Source organism: Suricata suricatta, chromosome 3 (assembly GCF_006229205.1).
Source record: "Suricata suricatta isolate VVHF042 chromosome 3, meerkat_22Aug2017_6uvM2_HiC, whole genome shotgun sequence".
NCBI lineage: Eukaryota > Metazoa > Chordata > Mammalia > Carnivora > Herpestidae > Suricata > Suricata suricatta.
Window position 1 is genome coordinate 8775355 of NC_043702.1, and position 17658 is coordinate 8793012.

The 17658-nt window shown below is 38.9% G+C and overlaps 1 protein-coding gene across 17 annotated transcripts in view; it reads left to right on the forward strand.

Annotated features, from left to right (window-relative positions):
- Window positions 1–17658, forward strand: part of TRIP12 (thyroid hormone receptor interactor 12) — a 133986-nt gene that overhangs the window by 96603 nt on the left and 19725 nt on the right. For 4 of the 17 annotated variants that reach the window (XM_029933639.1, XM_029933637.1, XM_029933645.1 and 1 more), the window contains 15 exons: window positions 304–351; window positions 1931–2084; window positions 3189–3417; window positions 3745–3863; window positions 6149–6356; window positions 8657–8757; window positions 8975–9149; window positions 10356–10497; window positions 11340–11531; window positions 13029–13180; window positions 14763–14935; window positions 15298–15371; window positions 15452–15651; window positions 16286–16413; window positions 17010–17161. In XM_029933639.1, coding sequence (XP_029789499.1) covers window positions 304–351; window positions 1931–2084; window positions 3189–3417; window positions 3745–3863; window positions 6149–6356; window positions 8657–8757; window positions 8975–9149; window positions 10356–10497; window positions 11340–11531; window positions 13029–13180; window positions 14763–14935; window positions 15298–15371; window positions 15452–15651; window positions 16286–16413; window positions 17010–17161 — 2247 coding nt within the window. The remainder of the gene's footprint in view (window positions 1–303; window positions 352–1930; window positions 2085–3188; window positions 3418–3744; window positions 3864–6148; window positions 6357–8656; window positions 8758–8974; window positions 9150–10355; window positions 10498–11339; window positions 11532–13028; window positions 13181–14762; window positions 14936–15297; window positions 15372–15451; window positions 15652–16285; window positions 16414–17009; window positions 17162–17658) is intronic. The other 13 variants (XM_029933642.1, XM_029933643.1, XM_029933649.1 and 10 more) reach the window with 6 other exon arrangements.

The following is a 17658-nucleotide window of genomic DNA, read 5'->3' on the forward strand; positions in this document are numbered from 1 at the left end:
TATTGCAACAACTTACATATCAAAGTCTAGGTGAAATGGCTAAGTAGGTTTTGATAATACTAGGCTCATAATATAATCCAGTGGGATAAATTTTAATGACATAAAATGGGATGTGATAAGTGAACACACGACATTCAAATTTTGTGGCTCCTTGGGAAGCTCAGCAAAATAAGAGAAAAAGAAATAATGCAAGGGAAAGAGGTGCACCAGAAATAGTGTTTTCCCGCGAAGATTTTATGTGTGATTGTATTGTTTTCATCACTTCCATCCTCAGTATGCACTGAATATTTAAAACTTTTGCAGGTCAGGAAAACCGCCCTGTTAGACGCGTTGGTCACAGCATTGATTGGGGTACCATGCATCATTTACTAATATTTTCAATATATGAGATGCCTTTAGGCCTTACTACATTTCCTAATTTTGACCTGTAATATTTGAATTTTCCTTTAGAACATCACTCTTGAAGAGACATTCTTATTTTATTTATTTATTTATTTTTTAAATAGTTTATTGTTAAATTGGTTTCCATACAACACCCAGTGCTCTTCCCCACAAGTACCCTCCTCCATCACCACCACCTCTTTTTTCCCCCCTCCCCCATCCCCTTCAACTCTCAGTTCCTTTTCAGTATTCAATAGTCTCTCAAGTTTTGTGTCCCTCTCTCCTCCCAACTCTCTTTCCCTCTTCCCCTCCCCCTGGTCCTCCATTAGGTTTCTCCTGTTCTCCTGTTAGACCTATGAGTGCAAACATATGGTATCTGTCCTTCTCTGCCTGACGTATTTCGCTTAGCATGACACCCTCGAGGTCCATCCACTTTGCTACAAATGGCCGGATTTCATTCTTCCTCATTGCCATGTAATACTCCATTGTATGTATATACCACATCTTCTTGATCCATTCATCAGGTGATGGACATTTAGGCTCTCTCCATGTTTTGGCTATTGTTGACAGTGCTGCTATGAACATTGGGGTACATTCTTCTTTAAAGATGTCTTCTACCAGTTTTTAAGAACATGTTTTCGATAAACAACTTTGAAACCATTGGCTTTTGTTATAACATCAGAAGTTCTTCTGAAAATATCCAAGTTCTCAGCCAGCTTTTAGGTGTGATGGGTCCAATATGTGTTCCTCTTAGTGTGTAAGCAGGCCATGGGCTAACGTGGTCAGTGCTGTGCTGCCTTCCTAACATTTTCTGATTAATAACTTCATTTTCCCTATTAGCTTACTCTCTTATACTTCCCTGGAGCCCTGTCTCCCATTAAGCTAGGAAGTCCATACACTGGACTGTTACAAAAATGAATATTCTGTCACTTCTTGTGGCTGTCTTCTGTCAAGCACATAGTATTAAAGCGTGTCAGTTATATCCGGACAGTGCCCGCATCCACGCCCTAGGCATTGCTCTCTCAGGTCCAGTTGTGTCCCTTTCAATCTTAGAGCATCTTTTAAATGGAAAGCCTGTTTACCTAAGGATAATTTTATAGGATTATGTTGTTTAATGAAGATTTTGGTGGGCTGCTAAGAATCCTCGATGTAAATAACATTTTAACCTATGAACAAAATACTAAGATTTTATGGATAACGATTATTTTTTTCTATCAGCAATATCTTAAAAGCTTTCTTATTACAAATGGTGTCGTCTTCATGTCACTGATTTCTCCATGACTGGATCTTTCACCAGCAATTTATCTGTGTATATGTCTCCAGGGGCCTTACAGGGCCTATGGTGTATAGTTATGTTTAATTAAAAATGGTTTATTGAATGAATGAGTTTTGTCACATCCACACTATTAAATTTTCTGTATTTTACTTCACTATCTGAAATCCGATGAAATAAATATGTAAGTTAGCATTTATGAAGGGTCCCCACTATGTCTTAAGGTAATAAATTTCTCCATGTTTATATTCAAGGTTTCTCTCTCTTTGCTCTCAGGCAGCCCATCAGGTCGGTGAGGATGAGATAAGCTTGTCCACTCTGGGACGAGTTTATACTATTGATTTTAATTCTATGCAGCAAATCAATGAGGACACGGGAACAGCACGTGCCATTCAGAGAAAACCTAACCCCTTAGCCAATTCTAACACTAGTAAGTACCTTTTGAGTTAATAGTACTGTATTGTCATGTGAATAATATTTGAAATAATTGTTTCATTGAGTGTCTTTTTAAGCTGAAGACTGTTGCATAGTAGTAATTTCATCTTGTTTTTATCGTGTTTTAATGGATGAATGAGGCATGATCACTGAAATGGTATCCTCTGCATTATTTTTCTGCTGTGTGATTTGCCGTGTCCCAGGCTCCAGGGAGAATTGGGCCATGCAGTTTTTTATCTGATCCTGTTCTCCCTCTTTTGCCTTTAGATCCACTCAACACCTATCAGATTAGTTTTTCCAACCTTGTATATTATACTTGCCCTTGAGCGTTCTCTTCTTAACTAATGAAGAATAGATCGTTTTAATGTTTTTTCAGGTTTCTGACATTTATCTTTGTTTTTGGGGATACATACAGTCTATTGCTTTTGGAGCTCTAGTTCAGAGTGCAGGGGTCAGCAAACTTTTTCTGAAAGGGGCCAGATAGTAAATATTTTAAGCTTTGTGGACTGTGTAGTCCGTGTACTCAACACTGCTGTCATGGCTCCAAAGCAGCCACAGACAGCACGTAAACAAATGTACGTGGTCACATTCCGCTAAGAGTGGATATACAAAAATAGGTGCTGGGCCAGATTGGACATTTGGACCAGACTTTGTCGACACCTGGTCTCTAGCTTACTCTTCATCAGTTTGCTCTCCCCTGTACCTTCTTCCCTGTAAGGAAAGCACCAGACCCTCTTGTTTTTCCATAGCTTCTAGTCATGTGCTTTTTGTTTACTTCTTGAACTCTGAATTGAATTTCTTACCAGTGGTTTAAGTGGTTAATGCTGAACATCCGGAGTGTTTTGTTGAACATATATTATTAAAATTAGTGGTACAGTGCTGGTGACTTGTTCTTTTGAGGTGGCTAAACTTTGTCTAAATATGACACCTTTGGCATCTTTATAGACCCCGTGAATCACATTAGATACGTTAGTTTGTCACATAACTAAATTTTTAAAATGACATTTCGAATAATCACGGCAGCTTGCTTGCTTTATGTTGTTTACTGCTTTGTGTTTCTGAAGTCCGTAACTTCAGGATTATATGTTTTTTATAACAGGCGGATATTCAGAGTTAAAGAAGGATGATGCTCGAGCACAGCTTATGAAAGAGGATCCGGAACTGGCTAAGTCTTTTATTAAGACATTATTTGGTGTTCTTTATGAAGTGTATAGTTCCTCGGCAGGACCTGCGGTCAGACATAAGTGCCTTAGAGCAATTCTTAGGATAATTTATTTTGCGGATGCTGAACTCCTGAAGGATGTCCTGAAAAATCATGCTGTGTCAAGGTGTGTTCATGAAAATAGTGAGAACGTTTTAGAAATTCAAGTCCCTCTGCAAGTAATTTCAGAAATCTTAAAAGTAATAACATAGAGAAAATATGCACTAAACGGTTTATTTGTAGGATCTGGAGCCCCTCGTTGTCTCTTTGTATGCAAACACACCTTTGAGAAGGACAAAGATAAATGCAAAAGTTGAGTGTTTAAGAAAAGTTTTTGTTGTAGTGGACTGTTTTCCCAATTAAAATAATTTGCTCTCAAATTTAAAGTAGTATGGCCAAAAACAATTCTCAGATTCAGACAGATGTTTTATATACGAATGCTTTCTTTTTTTAGTCACATTGCTTCCATGCTGTCCAGCCAAGACCTGAAGATAGTAGTCGGAGCGCTTCAGATGGCCGAGATCTTAATGCAGAAGTTACCTGATATCTTTAGTGTTTACTTCAGAAGAGAAGGTAATGTCCTTCATAACCATTAATTAATGACTCATCTTTTAGTCCAAATAGTATTTCAGAAGCATGTACAGTTGTAATTCAGAACAACAAACTTCTACCTCGTGGATAGGAAGCTTTTATGCTTACAGGTCACGTACATTCAGGGTGAGTCCGTCGTAAAAACTGTTGTAAACAGATTGTCTGAGATTCATGATCCACTGAGAAACCCTTAGTAAGTTTCAGTGATCTGAATGTTTATGGGGCAGGAGCAATCATTGCCTTTTCTTTTCGGGTAGATAATGTGCAACTCCCATAATTAGAGCCTGGAAAAAGTCAAGAGGTCACTTTCTTCTTCAGTGAATCCTGTCAGTAGACCAGAACCCAGAACCCAGATTATTATTTGCTTCATTGTATGCATAGTGGAATATTTTCAGCTTTATTTGTATATTGAAATCTTCAGTATGCAATTGGTCTAGTCTCATGATTTGAGGAATTTGAATGTGGAAATCAGCCCAAGAGATGTGGTACTTTTCTGTTCTCTTTTTGAAGACCTCAAAGGCTGTGTTGCTCATTCAGGTGTTTTATCTTTTTCAAGCATACCAAGATCATTAAAAGAAGTGTTTTCTTATGAACAAGTCTCTGTAGCTCTTTTTGTCTCTTAGGGACATTTTGGTGTTGCAAGGACACAAGGAGGTCATGGTATGTTTATACTCAAGTAATTCTTAGCTTCATCTTCCATCTTATCAGCAATTCTAGTTCCTTCTGCAAATGATCTGTTTTCCCTTCTTTCATCACCTTATGCTGGCTCTGTATCTCTTCACATGCTGAGAACGCTGTCGTCTTGGTAGTGTGAGAGTATTAAATCAAGTAAGAGTTTCTTACGAGTTTTGTTTAAAAACCAGTTAAAAAAAAAATAAAAGCCTAGTGCTACATTTTTATTTGAAATGGAAGGCAAATTCCAGAACTGTGGTTAACAAATGGGATGCATATATGCATAGATGTTTCCTGTGCTCACATAAACATTTGGTATGTGTTCTTCTTAGCCTTGGATTATCTTGTAAATTTGCATTTTGTATCTTGGTTTTGGTGTTCTGTTTCTGTTGTTTGCCTTTAATTCTACCCTTCTTATTTATTCTACCCTCTGATTTGGAAGTCTTATCAGAGTATGTCTTTTTCTTAGTGATTTTTTTTCTTTTTACATTTATAAGATCACTATGCCATCAAATTGCATTTTCCACCCCCCAAATATTCATATCACACATACATTATGATGTTTACGGGGGGAGGGGGCGTGATTAGTTCTACTTCGCACCTGGCATTTGTACTTTCAGGTTCCACTTAAATGTCACTTTTTTGGGGAGGACTTGCCTTCTAGAATCTGTGTTAGGCTCTCCTGCTGTGTGTTCCATGAGCATTGTATTTCTCTTTAAGGAGCAGTTTACTCTTGTAATTTCTTACAAAAATTATTTTTTCTACTTAGGAAGTACCCTACGTCCATTTTTCTCATCCATGGTCATATTCTTAGTACCTAGCGCACAGACTGGCATGTGATTGCTGCAAACAGTATTTATGGAGCAAACACCTGAAGTTTGAGATCATTCAGACATCTTGCTTTTTTGTGGGGTTTTTGTTTGCTTTAAGAATCTGATGGAAAACTCTGGAAAAAACATGAATGTGTGAACGTGCACTCATATACTCAGACCTACGCCTCTGCATACAGTTGGTAGTTTGTGGCACTCCCCTCTGGCCCACATGCATCCTCCTGTGATTCTACCCTGGATATGAATCCCAGCCTCATCAGCTCCCATTCAGCTCACCTTGTACACCAACAAGGATGTGAAAATCCCCATGCTGGGATTGCTGGTGTCCTTTCTTGGCAGCCACGTTATTGTGATCCTGTGTCATTGTAGCATTTGAAGTTGGTCACTAAACATAACTGGTCTTTCTTTCCTCCTGGTGATCGAGTCAGAGGTGCACTACTGTGTTTTTTGTAGTTTGTTTTTATAATGGGTATTTTGAATTCCAGTAGGTATTCCCCTATTAAACTTCCTTTATCAGGTTTTAGATATCAGATGACATTCAAAATAAATATTTTTCAACATAAATATCTATCTTTAACATTGAATTTGCCTACCACTCTTTGGAATGGGTCAAGTTGAAAACCCTGGCTCCTAATGACCTCCACCTCTCATCCCCCCATATGCTGGATAGTTTTGATTCATTCCTTGTTTAGCATTTAGGGATTTTGTAATTGTTGGGAGGTGGGCCTGATTAAAACTGACTCTCTTAAATCTGTTACTGCGTAGGTGTAATGCATCAAGTAAAACACTTAGCTGAATCAGAGTCTTTATTGACAAGTCCACCAAAGGCATGTACGAATGGGTCAGGATCCTTGGGGTCCACAACGTCAGTCAGCAGTGGAACGGCCACGGCTGCCACGAATGCTGCAGCGGACGTGGGGTCCCCCAGCTTGCAGCACAGCAGAGACGACTCTTTAGACCTGAGCCCTCAAGGGTAAGTCAGAGTTCTGTGGTGGTCCTTATGCTCTTTGCCTTTAACTATGTCCTGGTACCTGAGGTTCCCACAGGGAATAACGTGGTAAAATATTCAAGAGGACACTTTGTATTTTCCCGTCTATATCTTGTTCGACCTTTTCTGGGAATGGGAAGAAACTGAACTGCTGTTGCAAAGCCACTGTATTGAGCCCTGTTTAGAAACCACATATTTAGGTAATTCCAGTGATAGAGAAGGCAGCTAAGGCCCAGAGAGGTGACTGATGTGCACAGTCACACTGATTTTTATGGATGTAGGATTTGAACCCTCATTTCTAATTTCCTAATCTTGGAAGTATTTGCTGTATTGTAGCAGACATACCAGGTTTGAGACATCCAAGTAGTGACGTAGTGAAAAATATTAAAAGTTGGGATTTTTAGGATGTACAGGAAAAACCTGATTTCCCATTTATCTTTCATCGGCAGATGAGAACTTTGCTCTTAATAAAGAAAAATGGAAGTTCTTAAAGAAGTATTCTGCTTCCACTTCTTTATCTGTTTTTAATCCCTTCGTACTCTGCTACTGAGAACATCACCACTAAAACCTCATACTAGTTTTCATTTTGTTGGTTGGGTTAAAGCAAATTATTCTCTAAAATGTTTTTGTTTCTTTGACATCAGAAACTTAATATGGCTGTAAGAATGGTGCCTGATCAACCACACTAGGTTCTGAAACTCAGAGTGTACTCTGTGTAATGTTCGTTTTTACTCCTTTTAAGCTGTAACATGGATCTTGGTGAAACATAAAGTCAGTAAGTGAGATCCAAAAATTGAACCTGTGAACTGCAAGGTAGCATTGTTCTAAGCAGCTGGCCAGCTCAGGATCGCAGCTCCTTTTGGTGCCACCTGGTGGCAGTTATCTCTCTGCTTAAATATGAATTTTGGCACTTGGGCTCGGGCTACCCACTGGGACTTCTGACACAGTGGCTATTATTTTAGGAAACTTCTAGGCTTGGGTAATGCCTGTGTCATGGATCCAGTCCAGTGTGATTGGGCCTGAACAATACTGGAGACCCTCCACCTTCTCTGTTCTCAAGTTGGATTTGTCTGCCAGTTTTCCCTCACAGCCTTGCCTGCCTCTCCTCTTCCTTCCTTTCCAGCCCCATTCCTTCCCCTTGGCTGCTGTAGTAACTTCCGCCACCGTGAGGTCTCACTGTCTAGTGTAGGCATGGTGCCCGAGACCTCAGGCACTTGTTGAGGTGTGATATAGCTTAGATAGATGCATTATTTCTGAGCCACTGAGAGGACTGACATTGATTAGGGTCTAACAGTTGAAAATTCTGGGGGGGGGGGGGGAGGAAAGACCCTTGTGGAGTTTTAAGTGGTTCCATTTCTTTCTAATATGGTTTCTAACAAAAAATCCATAAAAGTTTGTAGAGGGGGAATTTTTCACTCTTGTTTGAAAGTTCACTTGTCCTTGTCAAGTGTATAGTGTTTTTTAGCAGACACCAGATATTAGAAAACCAAATTTTTTCTAATTTTATTTTGGGTCACAGACCAACTGAAGTAGAACATTTTTCCCATCTTATCCATCTAATGTGTTTTTTTTCCTACTAAGAATCAGTTGATATTTCAAACTATTTCTACTATTATGAATAGTGAAAATGAGACAGAAAAGCTATGTATGTTCTATTTTAGATATTCTAATTTAGAATAGTAGGTTATTCATACTATGACTTGATAGATTTATTTTTAGGTAATTTTTTTTTTTAAAATCCCTACATACTTTATAAATGCATTTTTTAAGGATGGTACGGCAGTTTTATGCCATGAAGTTACTTTGGGCAGTGTCAGGAAAGCATTTTGATAATATTAACACTGTCCTATATATTTTACTTTTTGTCATTTAAGTTAGGGGAAAAAATATGGTAATCAGACTTAACATTCTGGTTCTAGTTTGATAGCATAGCTCTTTTTAATACTGCTTTTTTGCATTGTAAATTTGTTTTATATACTTTTCTGTATGTATATACATACCTTTTATAGTAAGAGTTTAACACAGGATTATTCAGATAGTCTATTTGGTTTTACTTTTAGTAGTTTAGTCAAATAGCTTTTTCTGAATGCATCATTATCTGCGTCTCTGTACCTCTTAGAGCATGGTACAGAATCTGCGTTAAATAAGAAATCACCAAATGGAAAATACCCTGTTATGACTATTTTATAGCACCTTGTGTCTGCCATTTTAGCTTGCTTTTCAATGAGTGGTGATATTAAATTGTGGTAATTGCTAAACTTATCCCATATTTTCCCATGTGATAGTCGATTAAGTGATGTTCTAAAGAGAAAGCGACTGCCAAAACGAGGGCCAAGAAGGCCAAAGTATTCACCTCCAAGAGATGATGACAAAGTAGACAATCAAGGTAATTCCTTTGGTGACACTGTGGGGGCGGAAGGCAGAGGGAAAGATGGTACCAGTTGGAGGCATGTGCCTCACGAAAGCTGCTGAAAGCTTTGAAGTACACCCAAGTTTACTCCACGTTCTAAGTTGCTTCAGCTAATTTATGTAGTACGAATTTCAGTTGGTTTTCATCAGTTACGCTAAAATGGTTTAATGGTCATTCCCTTTTCTTCTCATAGCTAAAAGCCCCACCACCACTCAGTCACCTAAATCTTCTTTCCTGGCAAGCTTGAATCCAAAAACGTGGGGAAGGTTAAGTGCACAGTCCAACAGCAACAACATTGAACCAGCACGAACGGCGGGAGTCAGTGGTCTTGCCAGGGCCGCCTCCAAGGACACCATTTCCAATAATAGGTGAAGTGGGGGAATTGTCTCTTCTGTTCTCAGATTAGCAAAACTGAACATTATTTCAGTCAGCACTGAATTGTATAGAGAAGAAACATGGACAAAGGCTTTTAATTTATGCTCAGTAGTGGTTTTGCTCAGGGATGGAGTAGATTTTTCAAGTCTTGGATCCCGTGCCTGGCCTCAATTCCAATCTTACATCTTAAAACCCATTTCCCATTGGTTGGGAGTTACCGATGTTCAAACCAAATAAATTCTCTCTGTGGAACCTCTTCCTCAGTTTTATTAGACGAGTAAAAGCCGACATTTTCTGCATGCACACGCGCTCGCTCTCTCTCGCTCGCTCTCTCTCTCGCTCGCTCTCTCTCGCTCTCTCTCTTTCTCTCTCTCTCTCACCCACTTTTATGATCCCCTTCCTCTACTACCCTTTACATTTGAACTTAAGGATCTTAGAGTCGAGGTTCGTCCGTTTTAAGAAATTTAGAACTGTATCGGCCGAACTGTTTCACATACCAGTTTGTGGTTAGTAACAATTATTTGTTAAAAACCCTTCAGAGTTGTTTGTTTTTTTGACTCTGGATGTAGCACACCAACATGGATTACTTCCTCTGCAACCAGTTTTTAAAGATCAAATGCCACTGGGCAAAGAAACAGGCTCTTTTTGTTTGGTTGGTTGCATTGATTGGTTGGTTATTATTTTTCTGAATTTCATTTAATAAAAAAATAATTAAACACATGTGTTTCTAAAGCCATCAGAATTTGTAATTTAAGCAGCAAGGTTTCAGTTAAATTGGACATCTAACAGGTGCATGTTTCTGGTTTATAGTTCTTCACGTCTCCAAGGAACACAAATGAAGGGCAAAGCAAGTGCTGTCTGTACCTAAAGAAACAGTCCTGTCAAGTTGCTTTCAGTCAGCTACTTAGGAAGGAAACTATTAACGTGGTAGAGTTCCAAGGAGTTAGAACTTTCTGTATATTTTTCATGTGATGACCTGAAATATTGTAAAGTACCTGTGCATTTCTCTAGTACACCTTAGCCCATTTTCAAAATAACACTTAATTTGGTTAATAAGGAATCTGAACTCATGAGTCTATAGCATAGGCCCAAAAGGGTTTTGTTTAAACATAGCAGCTATTTGCTTTTGATGAGGAGTTACAGTTAATCCTTTCTGTACGCTGAGACTAAATTTAATATCTTGTTTTTCCTGTTTGCAGAGAAAAAATTAAAGGTTGGATTAAGGAACAGGCGCATAAGTTTGTAGAACGTTACTTCAGTTCTGAGAACATGGATGGAAGCAACCCTGCACTGAATGTCCTTCAGAGACTTTGTGCTGCAACCGAACAACTCAACCTCCAGGTACCACTTCGGGTGCACCTTGCTGGTCCTTTACAGTCTCTTCTGGCATCTCCTCTGTCTTCCTGTTAGTCCCATAATGACATTCTGGCTTTCCACGGATTTTGCTGTCCTAGATCAACTTTTTAGCTAGACGTGTACCTTTAGCACTGACATTTCTGTAACATGTCCCTTGTTGTCTGTGCTTCATCATTTTATCCTTAATGGTACTGGGAGAGCTCATCCTTGACTTTCTTCCTCACGTCCTGTGTTTCTGGACCAAAGAAGAGACTTGAGAAATGTCCCTTGAATACATCTCCACTACAGGTATTAGAGTGGATGGGACCTTCCTAACCCCTCACCCCCTGGGTCTCATAGTAGTTGAAGAGGGAGGTTGTATAATCCTTTTAAATTTTAGCTGAATCTTAGCCTTTTTACATTTTTTATGCACTTGAGCAGTTTGAGTAGTACATGTTTTGTCCACTTCATCCAGGTTTTAAATGTATTAATTTAGAGCTGCGCTTTATATTCTTGTTTTAATCTTCTCCTTCTGGTATTCTCTTCATCCCTCAGTTTGTATTCTCATTCTTGTCTTTATTTATTTGTCTTACATTGGTCGAATGTGAGACTTTTCTATGTTAGTAGTGTGGATGCTGGTTTTCTGCCACCAAGTATTAACATTTTGTGAATATGTGTGTGTGTATAAGATCATATTTTCCAAGGATCTACCAAGAATGCATCACTTCCCCTGCCTTCTTTTTTAAAGGTGTTGAGAATGTATTCTGTTCCTTTTGGGGAAGTGTGAATTGTGCATTTAGTAAGGGCTGTTTAAATCAATACAGAAATACTGTTCCCAACTCTTGCAGGTGGATGGTGGAGCTGAGTGCCTTGTAGAAATCCGTAGCATAGTCTCAGAGTCAGACGTTTCATCATTTGAAATCCAGCATAGTGGATTCGTGAAGCAGCTGTTGCTTTATTTGACATCTAAAAGTGAAAAGGATGCTGTGAGCAGAGAGATCAGATTAAAGAGATTCCTTCATGTATTCTTTTCTTCACCAGTAAGTTGTCTGATGATGCTTGTGTATCTTATTATGGGAATCTTTGCTCACTAATGTGTGTATTTTCATTTCCGTAATTTCCATTAGGTGCTGGTCAAGAATTGAGGTAAAGCTTCTAGCTTCTAATACCTTGGTCTTTTATAGATCACATACACTAGGAAAGCAACAGAATGGTGATTTAATTGTGCAATTGCCACAGTTCCTATATCCACATTATCTTAAATCTTTGTTTTTTTCTCTAAGACCAACCATTAATAGTAGCCTCTCACTTGTGAATATATTTATTCTCGATATTTGTTTTTAAACGTATTATAATTTGATATATATGTATATGTGTGTATATATATATGTATGTGTATATGTAGTAGAAATGTAAATATAGCTATAGATATAGGACGGAGTGGACATACACATTTCCACTTGGCATATAAAATCACAGTATTAACAGTTCAATTCGAGAGTACTTAATCACCATTTACAATCTGGATTACAAGACCAGAGGCCACAGAGGTGCTTCCCTTTCTTCAACCTCAGTGGGTAAGAGCAAGAACGCACCTACTCTTGGACACTGTTGACTTAACATCATTCTGCTTGTTGACAACTATTTGAGATAAGGCATCCCTGGAGATGTTTCTGGATCTTCTCTGTAGTAGGGCTAAGGATAATTCTCTGTGTTAGGGAAACTACTTCACCATGTCTTTCTTTCAGTGTTTATAGGCATTTGAGCATTTTTTTGTTTTATTTTTTTTAACTTTCAATTTTTTTTCCTTTAGTTAGCTTTTAGAGAGAATGAGTGAGTGGGGGAGTGGGGCAGAGAGAAAAGCTCAAGCAGTCTCCATGCCCATGTGGAACCAGACGTGGGGCTCGGTCTCACCACCCTGAGACCATGACTTTAGCCGAAATGAAGAGTTGGATGCTTAACTGACTGAGCCGCCCAGGCGCCCCTCTTGTATTGTTTTAACTTGGGCTACCTGAAGCAGAGTTGGTATTTGTTACAGATGCATTAGATGTGTGGCAATCCTAGATGTGGTTTTATATTATGTTTAAAATTAGCCTGAAACTCTTGGGACTAGATGATTTTCAAAAGTTCATCAATACAGTACATAGATCTTACCGGATGTCCCCAGTGGATAAATAGCATTCCATATGCATTAAATGTTTTCCAGCAAAGCATGTGAATATTCCTACTAAGTAAACATAAACAAAGACAGCAGATAGCCTTGTGTTTGGGTCGGGTTTCACCACCACGTAGGTTGTGTTTTCAAGCCTTTTGGACTTAGGAATTATGAATAAAGGATTGTGGACCTGTACAAAAAGAGTCTCTATATTGAAATAATTTATATAGAAAGAACCATTCCAAACAAACTATCAAGAGATAAAAGAGAATAAATGAATGGTTCTCATCTATAAAACTGCCTGTTAAATTTTCTTGTTGTGGACTGTTCGTTCCATTTTCAAGAGGCCTTGCTTAACCGAATGGTTTATTTATAACTTTAGCTTCCTGGAGAAGAGCCCATTGGAAGAGTAGAACCAGTGGGTAATGCACCTTTGTTGGCATTAGTTCACAAGATGAACAACTGCCTCAGCCAGATGGAACAATTTCCAGTCAAAGTACATGATTTTCCCAGTGGAAATGGGACAGGAGGCAGGTAAGGGTCATGGCTTGGGTGTGCCAATGCCTTTGGGCTTTGTTCTTAATTTTGTTGAGGCGAAGTGGCAACTGGTCTGGTGACATCTTCATCTGCCCAAAGACCATTTGGCTATAACGGCTAAAGAAAAATACTTTTTTTATTTTTCAAATCACCCATTGTGTTTAAACATGGTGTTTTGGAAATCTATAACCCAATGGGTGTGTTGGCAACCTGTAATAAACTTAGTGTTCCATTACTTTAAAGTGTAATGCTTCTTCATGAGTTCTATGGGCATGGATAGTAAGATAATTTGCATTCTGTGCAGTATTGTGATTTCCTATGTGATGCGATTATGCCTTTGATTTTAACAAGAGTTTATTTTGAAGTTTTTTGCTTTAATAAAACTTACTATTTTTTTCTATAATATAGTAGTATTACTGGATTCATGAAGTGCTACAGAAAGAATTCACTGTAAAAGTTCATTATTGTATTTCATGGGATGTTATAAGGTTTCTGGAATATCATGACCAGAAGCCTACAAAATAAATTACTTTGGTTGTTTTAAGTTTATTCTGAGAGAGAGCGTGCGAACATGTGTGCACAGGGTAGAGATGGGGAGAGAGACTCTCCAGCAGGCTCTGTGCTATCAGTGCAGAGCCCTGTGTGGGGCTCCATCTCAGGAATTGGGAGATCACGACCTGAGCCCAAAATAAGAGTTGGGTGCTTACTGGAACCAAGCTACCCAAGTGCCCTGTATATTGAAAGCATTTAGATTTGTGATTGCCTTACTGGATCAGATAGAGGGAGCATTGTGGGCTGGGGCTTTTTCTGGCTTTGAAAATTAATATAGAATATTCAGTTTTGATCATCCTACTGTCCTGGAGGATTTTATGAAATAAAATTTTGTCTATGCCTGAGAAAACCATGACGATTTTCATTTCCCCCAGATTTGTATAAAATATGTGTTTACATATGTATCCGTTTAATGGAACATTCTTTCCCATACCCCAATTTGCATGCCTTCTGGAATCTAACAGAGAACTGCATTTTAAGCCTGCCTGTGTCTTAATGTTGTCAGCCCTTTTTCAAAAATGAGCAATTAAATCTCATTTCCAGGGTCAGACTGGTGTAGCTCTTGAAGTGCTTCATTCAGAGGAATATAGTAAATTGTAAAGGTTGTAATTTTGTAGCAGAACTGTCTGAAAGCAAAAAAGAGAAGGCTTTTTCTCTTGTTTTTAAATCTATAGAATTTAGTTAGGCAATGGCAAAATAGTGCAGAAGTGAGCATGCTCAAATGATTGTGGAATTTTTATTCTAGAGAAATGAGTAAATCTCAGTGGGGAAGGATGTCTGCTCACTTGGATTTACAGTAGGACAGATAATGGTGATTTTAATGTTTTCACATGCATGCACACACACTCTTATTTCTTATTTTAACAATTTTCACTAAATAAGTCATTGCTGGCTTCACTATTTACATAACTGGTAAGTGCTTATTTTATGCCTTAAAAAATGCAGTTTGTATTATCTTGCTTTTGTGTGAATTATTATGTTGATTTTGAAAATAATAGAATAACTTTTTTTCACAAATTATCTTGAGCTTTTCTCTCAACAGAGGATCACAGGCTTTAAAATTTTTCAACACCCATCAGTTAAAATGCCAGTTACAAAGACATCCAGACTGTGCAAATGTGAAACAGTGGAAGGGCGGGCCTGTCAAGATCGACCCCCTGGCTTTGGTACAAGCTATTGAGAGATACCTTGTAGTTAGAGGTACTTCCCTGTCTGTTCTGTGTCCATTCGTCCACGTGGGCTGGGAATATTGGGGGATATATAGATGATTTCCCTTTTATTACTACTTCTGTTCAAACCTAGCTTCGGGAACTTGGGTTCCCATCATTTATTTAATACATAGTATGTGGAAATGTGGTACATTTTCTAGGGGCTGACTGCTTACAGTCAGCTGGAATGTAGCGTAGTAGAAATGGCATTTTGTGTGTGATGTTTTTCTTGAATCTGTTTCATAGGTCAAGGTATAGTATACATGTTTTCTAAGAGTATATTAGTTTAACCAGCCTATTTGGGCTCTGGCATGTATAATTGCTAGGAATTTAACAGCCTTCTTGGGTTCTTAGGGTACGGAAGAGTGAGAGAAGATGATGAAGACAGCGATGATGATGGCTCTGATGAGGAAATAGACGAGTCTCTGGTAAGGTGCTGTTCTCACCATGTCGTAATGGGTGAAGTTCAGGGCCTGTAACGTAACTGGATTTTCTTTTGCTTCATTAGGCTGCTCAGTTCTTAAATTCAGGAAATGTGAGACACAGGCTGCAGTTTTACATTGGAGAACACTTGCTCCCGTATAACATGACTGTATATCAGGCAGTCCGACAGTTCAGTATTCAGGCTGAAGATGAAAGGGAGTCCACAGACGATGAGAGCAATCCTCTGGGAAGAGCTGGTATTTGGACAAAGACTCATACAATATGGCAAGTAAAATGACTCTTGTTTGGTTTTTCCGTCAGCTTTGTTAACTGCTCGTGTGTTTTTTTAGAATTCATAACGAATGCCTGGCTTAAGTAAGGGGAGGAGACCCAAGTCCTACATTGTATTATCAGAAGCCACTTCGAATTCTATATCTGTGTGTGCTTCCCTTCGTTATGTCTTCTAGAAAACATGTGTTCAGGGGCAATAACCACAGCTTACGTCACCTTTTTAGATTCATTTCAGATCTTTAAATAAGATAGGAACGTCTCCATAAGATGAAGTTTCTGTAGGTAATGAGCAGCTTGGCAGTTTTGAGCCCTTAGAGGCACTTAGATGCAGTCTCCCCACATTATCTGTGATGCCTGCTACTTACATTTCATTAACGAAATCTATTCTCCCCTGAACCGCCCTGGAGTTCCTCAGGTGGTCCCTCCTGGGAACGAGGTCTCTCTGCGTTCTCTTCCTGGAAGCGGTGCCCTTGGTAATTCTCCAGACCCAGAAGTCCAGAGAAACTGGATAGATCTCAGGAGTTCTTCTGGAAACTCCCGGTGTCTGTGGGTCACACGTTGGCCACTGAAGAATAGTTTTTATTTTTTAAGATCTCCATTTAGTTAATATGCTCTCCATTCAATTTAGGTACAAACCTGTGAGAGAGGATGAAGAAAGTAACAAAGATTGTGTTGGTGGTAAGAGAGGAAGAGCCCAAACAGCTCCAACAAAAACATCCCCTAGAAATGCAAAAAAGCACGATGAGTTATGGCACGGTAAGGTCACGTAAGGGGCGGGAGAATGAATCGCCATGGGGCGGGGGACTTCTTGGCGTGATTTATGCCTAGCCGTCAGCGTCTTTGAATGTACTTACAAAATACGAAATTGCCACAAGTGAGAAATTAAGTATCACAGTCTGTCCTATCCTAAGCTTTGAATTAAATAACCAAATCTCTTACAGATTTACCATTGGCAGTGTTTGTCTATTTTACATAGCCATTTCAGGCTGGATATAAAAGTTAAAAATCCAAGAAATTTTTATCTATGAATTTAAATTTACACATTTTGTATTTATTCTTTCCTGGCTATTACTAGTTGTTGTTTCTATTGAAAGAGGAAATGCAGATGAGTCCGTATTTCTCCATTACAGTGTTTATTTGGATAGGAGGAAAGTGAAATTCTCATAGGCCTGGATGATTTTTGTATAAGATAAAAGGGGAAAAATGTTCAAGCTTCAATACCCAAATAAGACACCAGACACTACATCGTCACAGCGGTGCTTACTCTTTTAGACGTGATAAGATGACAGCAGTGCCACTGGCGTCGCCTTGGTAACTCTGCTTACACTTAACTTTGATCTTTTGCCCTCTAGATGGAGTGTGCCCATCGGTATCAAATCCTTTAGAAGTTTACCTCATATCCACGCCACCTGAAAATATAACTTTTGAAGACCCATCATTAGATGTGATTCTTCTTTTAAGAGTTTTACATGCCATCAGTCGATACTGGTATTACTTGTATGATGTGAGTAATGTGGCCTGCTGATGAAGTTTCCCATGATGTGGTGTTCATGGCACGTTATCCATAGTTTCCTGTCTAGGAGTTAATGAATTTCTCTTGTACTACAAACAGAAATGATGATTCCGTTAACTGCCAGGATCACAGCCCAGTGAAATACAATTTGCTCAGAGTGGGAGTTTCGCCCCCACTTTTTTTTTTTTTTAATAATGTTTATTTACTATTTTTGAGAGAAAGCGTGCAAGCTGGGACAGACCACGGATGGGGGGAGTTAGAGAGGAGCCAAAGCGGGCTCCACAGTGATAGCAGTGAGTCCGATGTGGGGCTCAAACTCACCAACGGGGTGAGATTATGACCTCAGCTGAAGTCAGACATTCAACCAAGCCACCCAGGCATCCCTCCCCAACATTTTGTTGCTGGCCTACTTTCTTGGATTAATGCTCTTCTAGCTCTAACTTTATTAAGTTAGGCCGCAACAAGAAATATGAATGTGAATTTATATA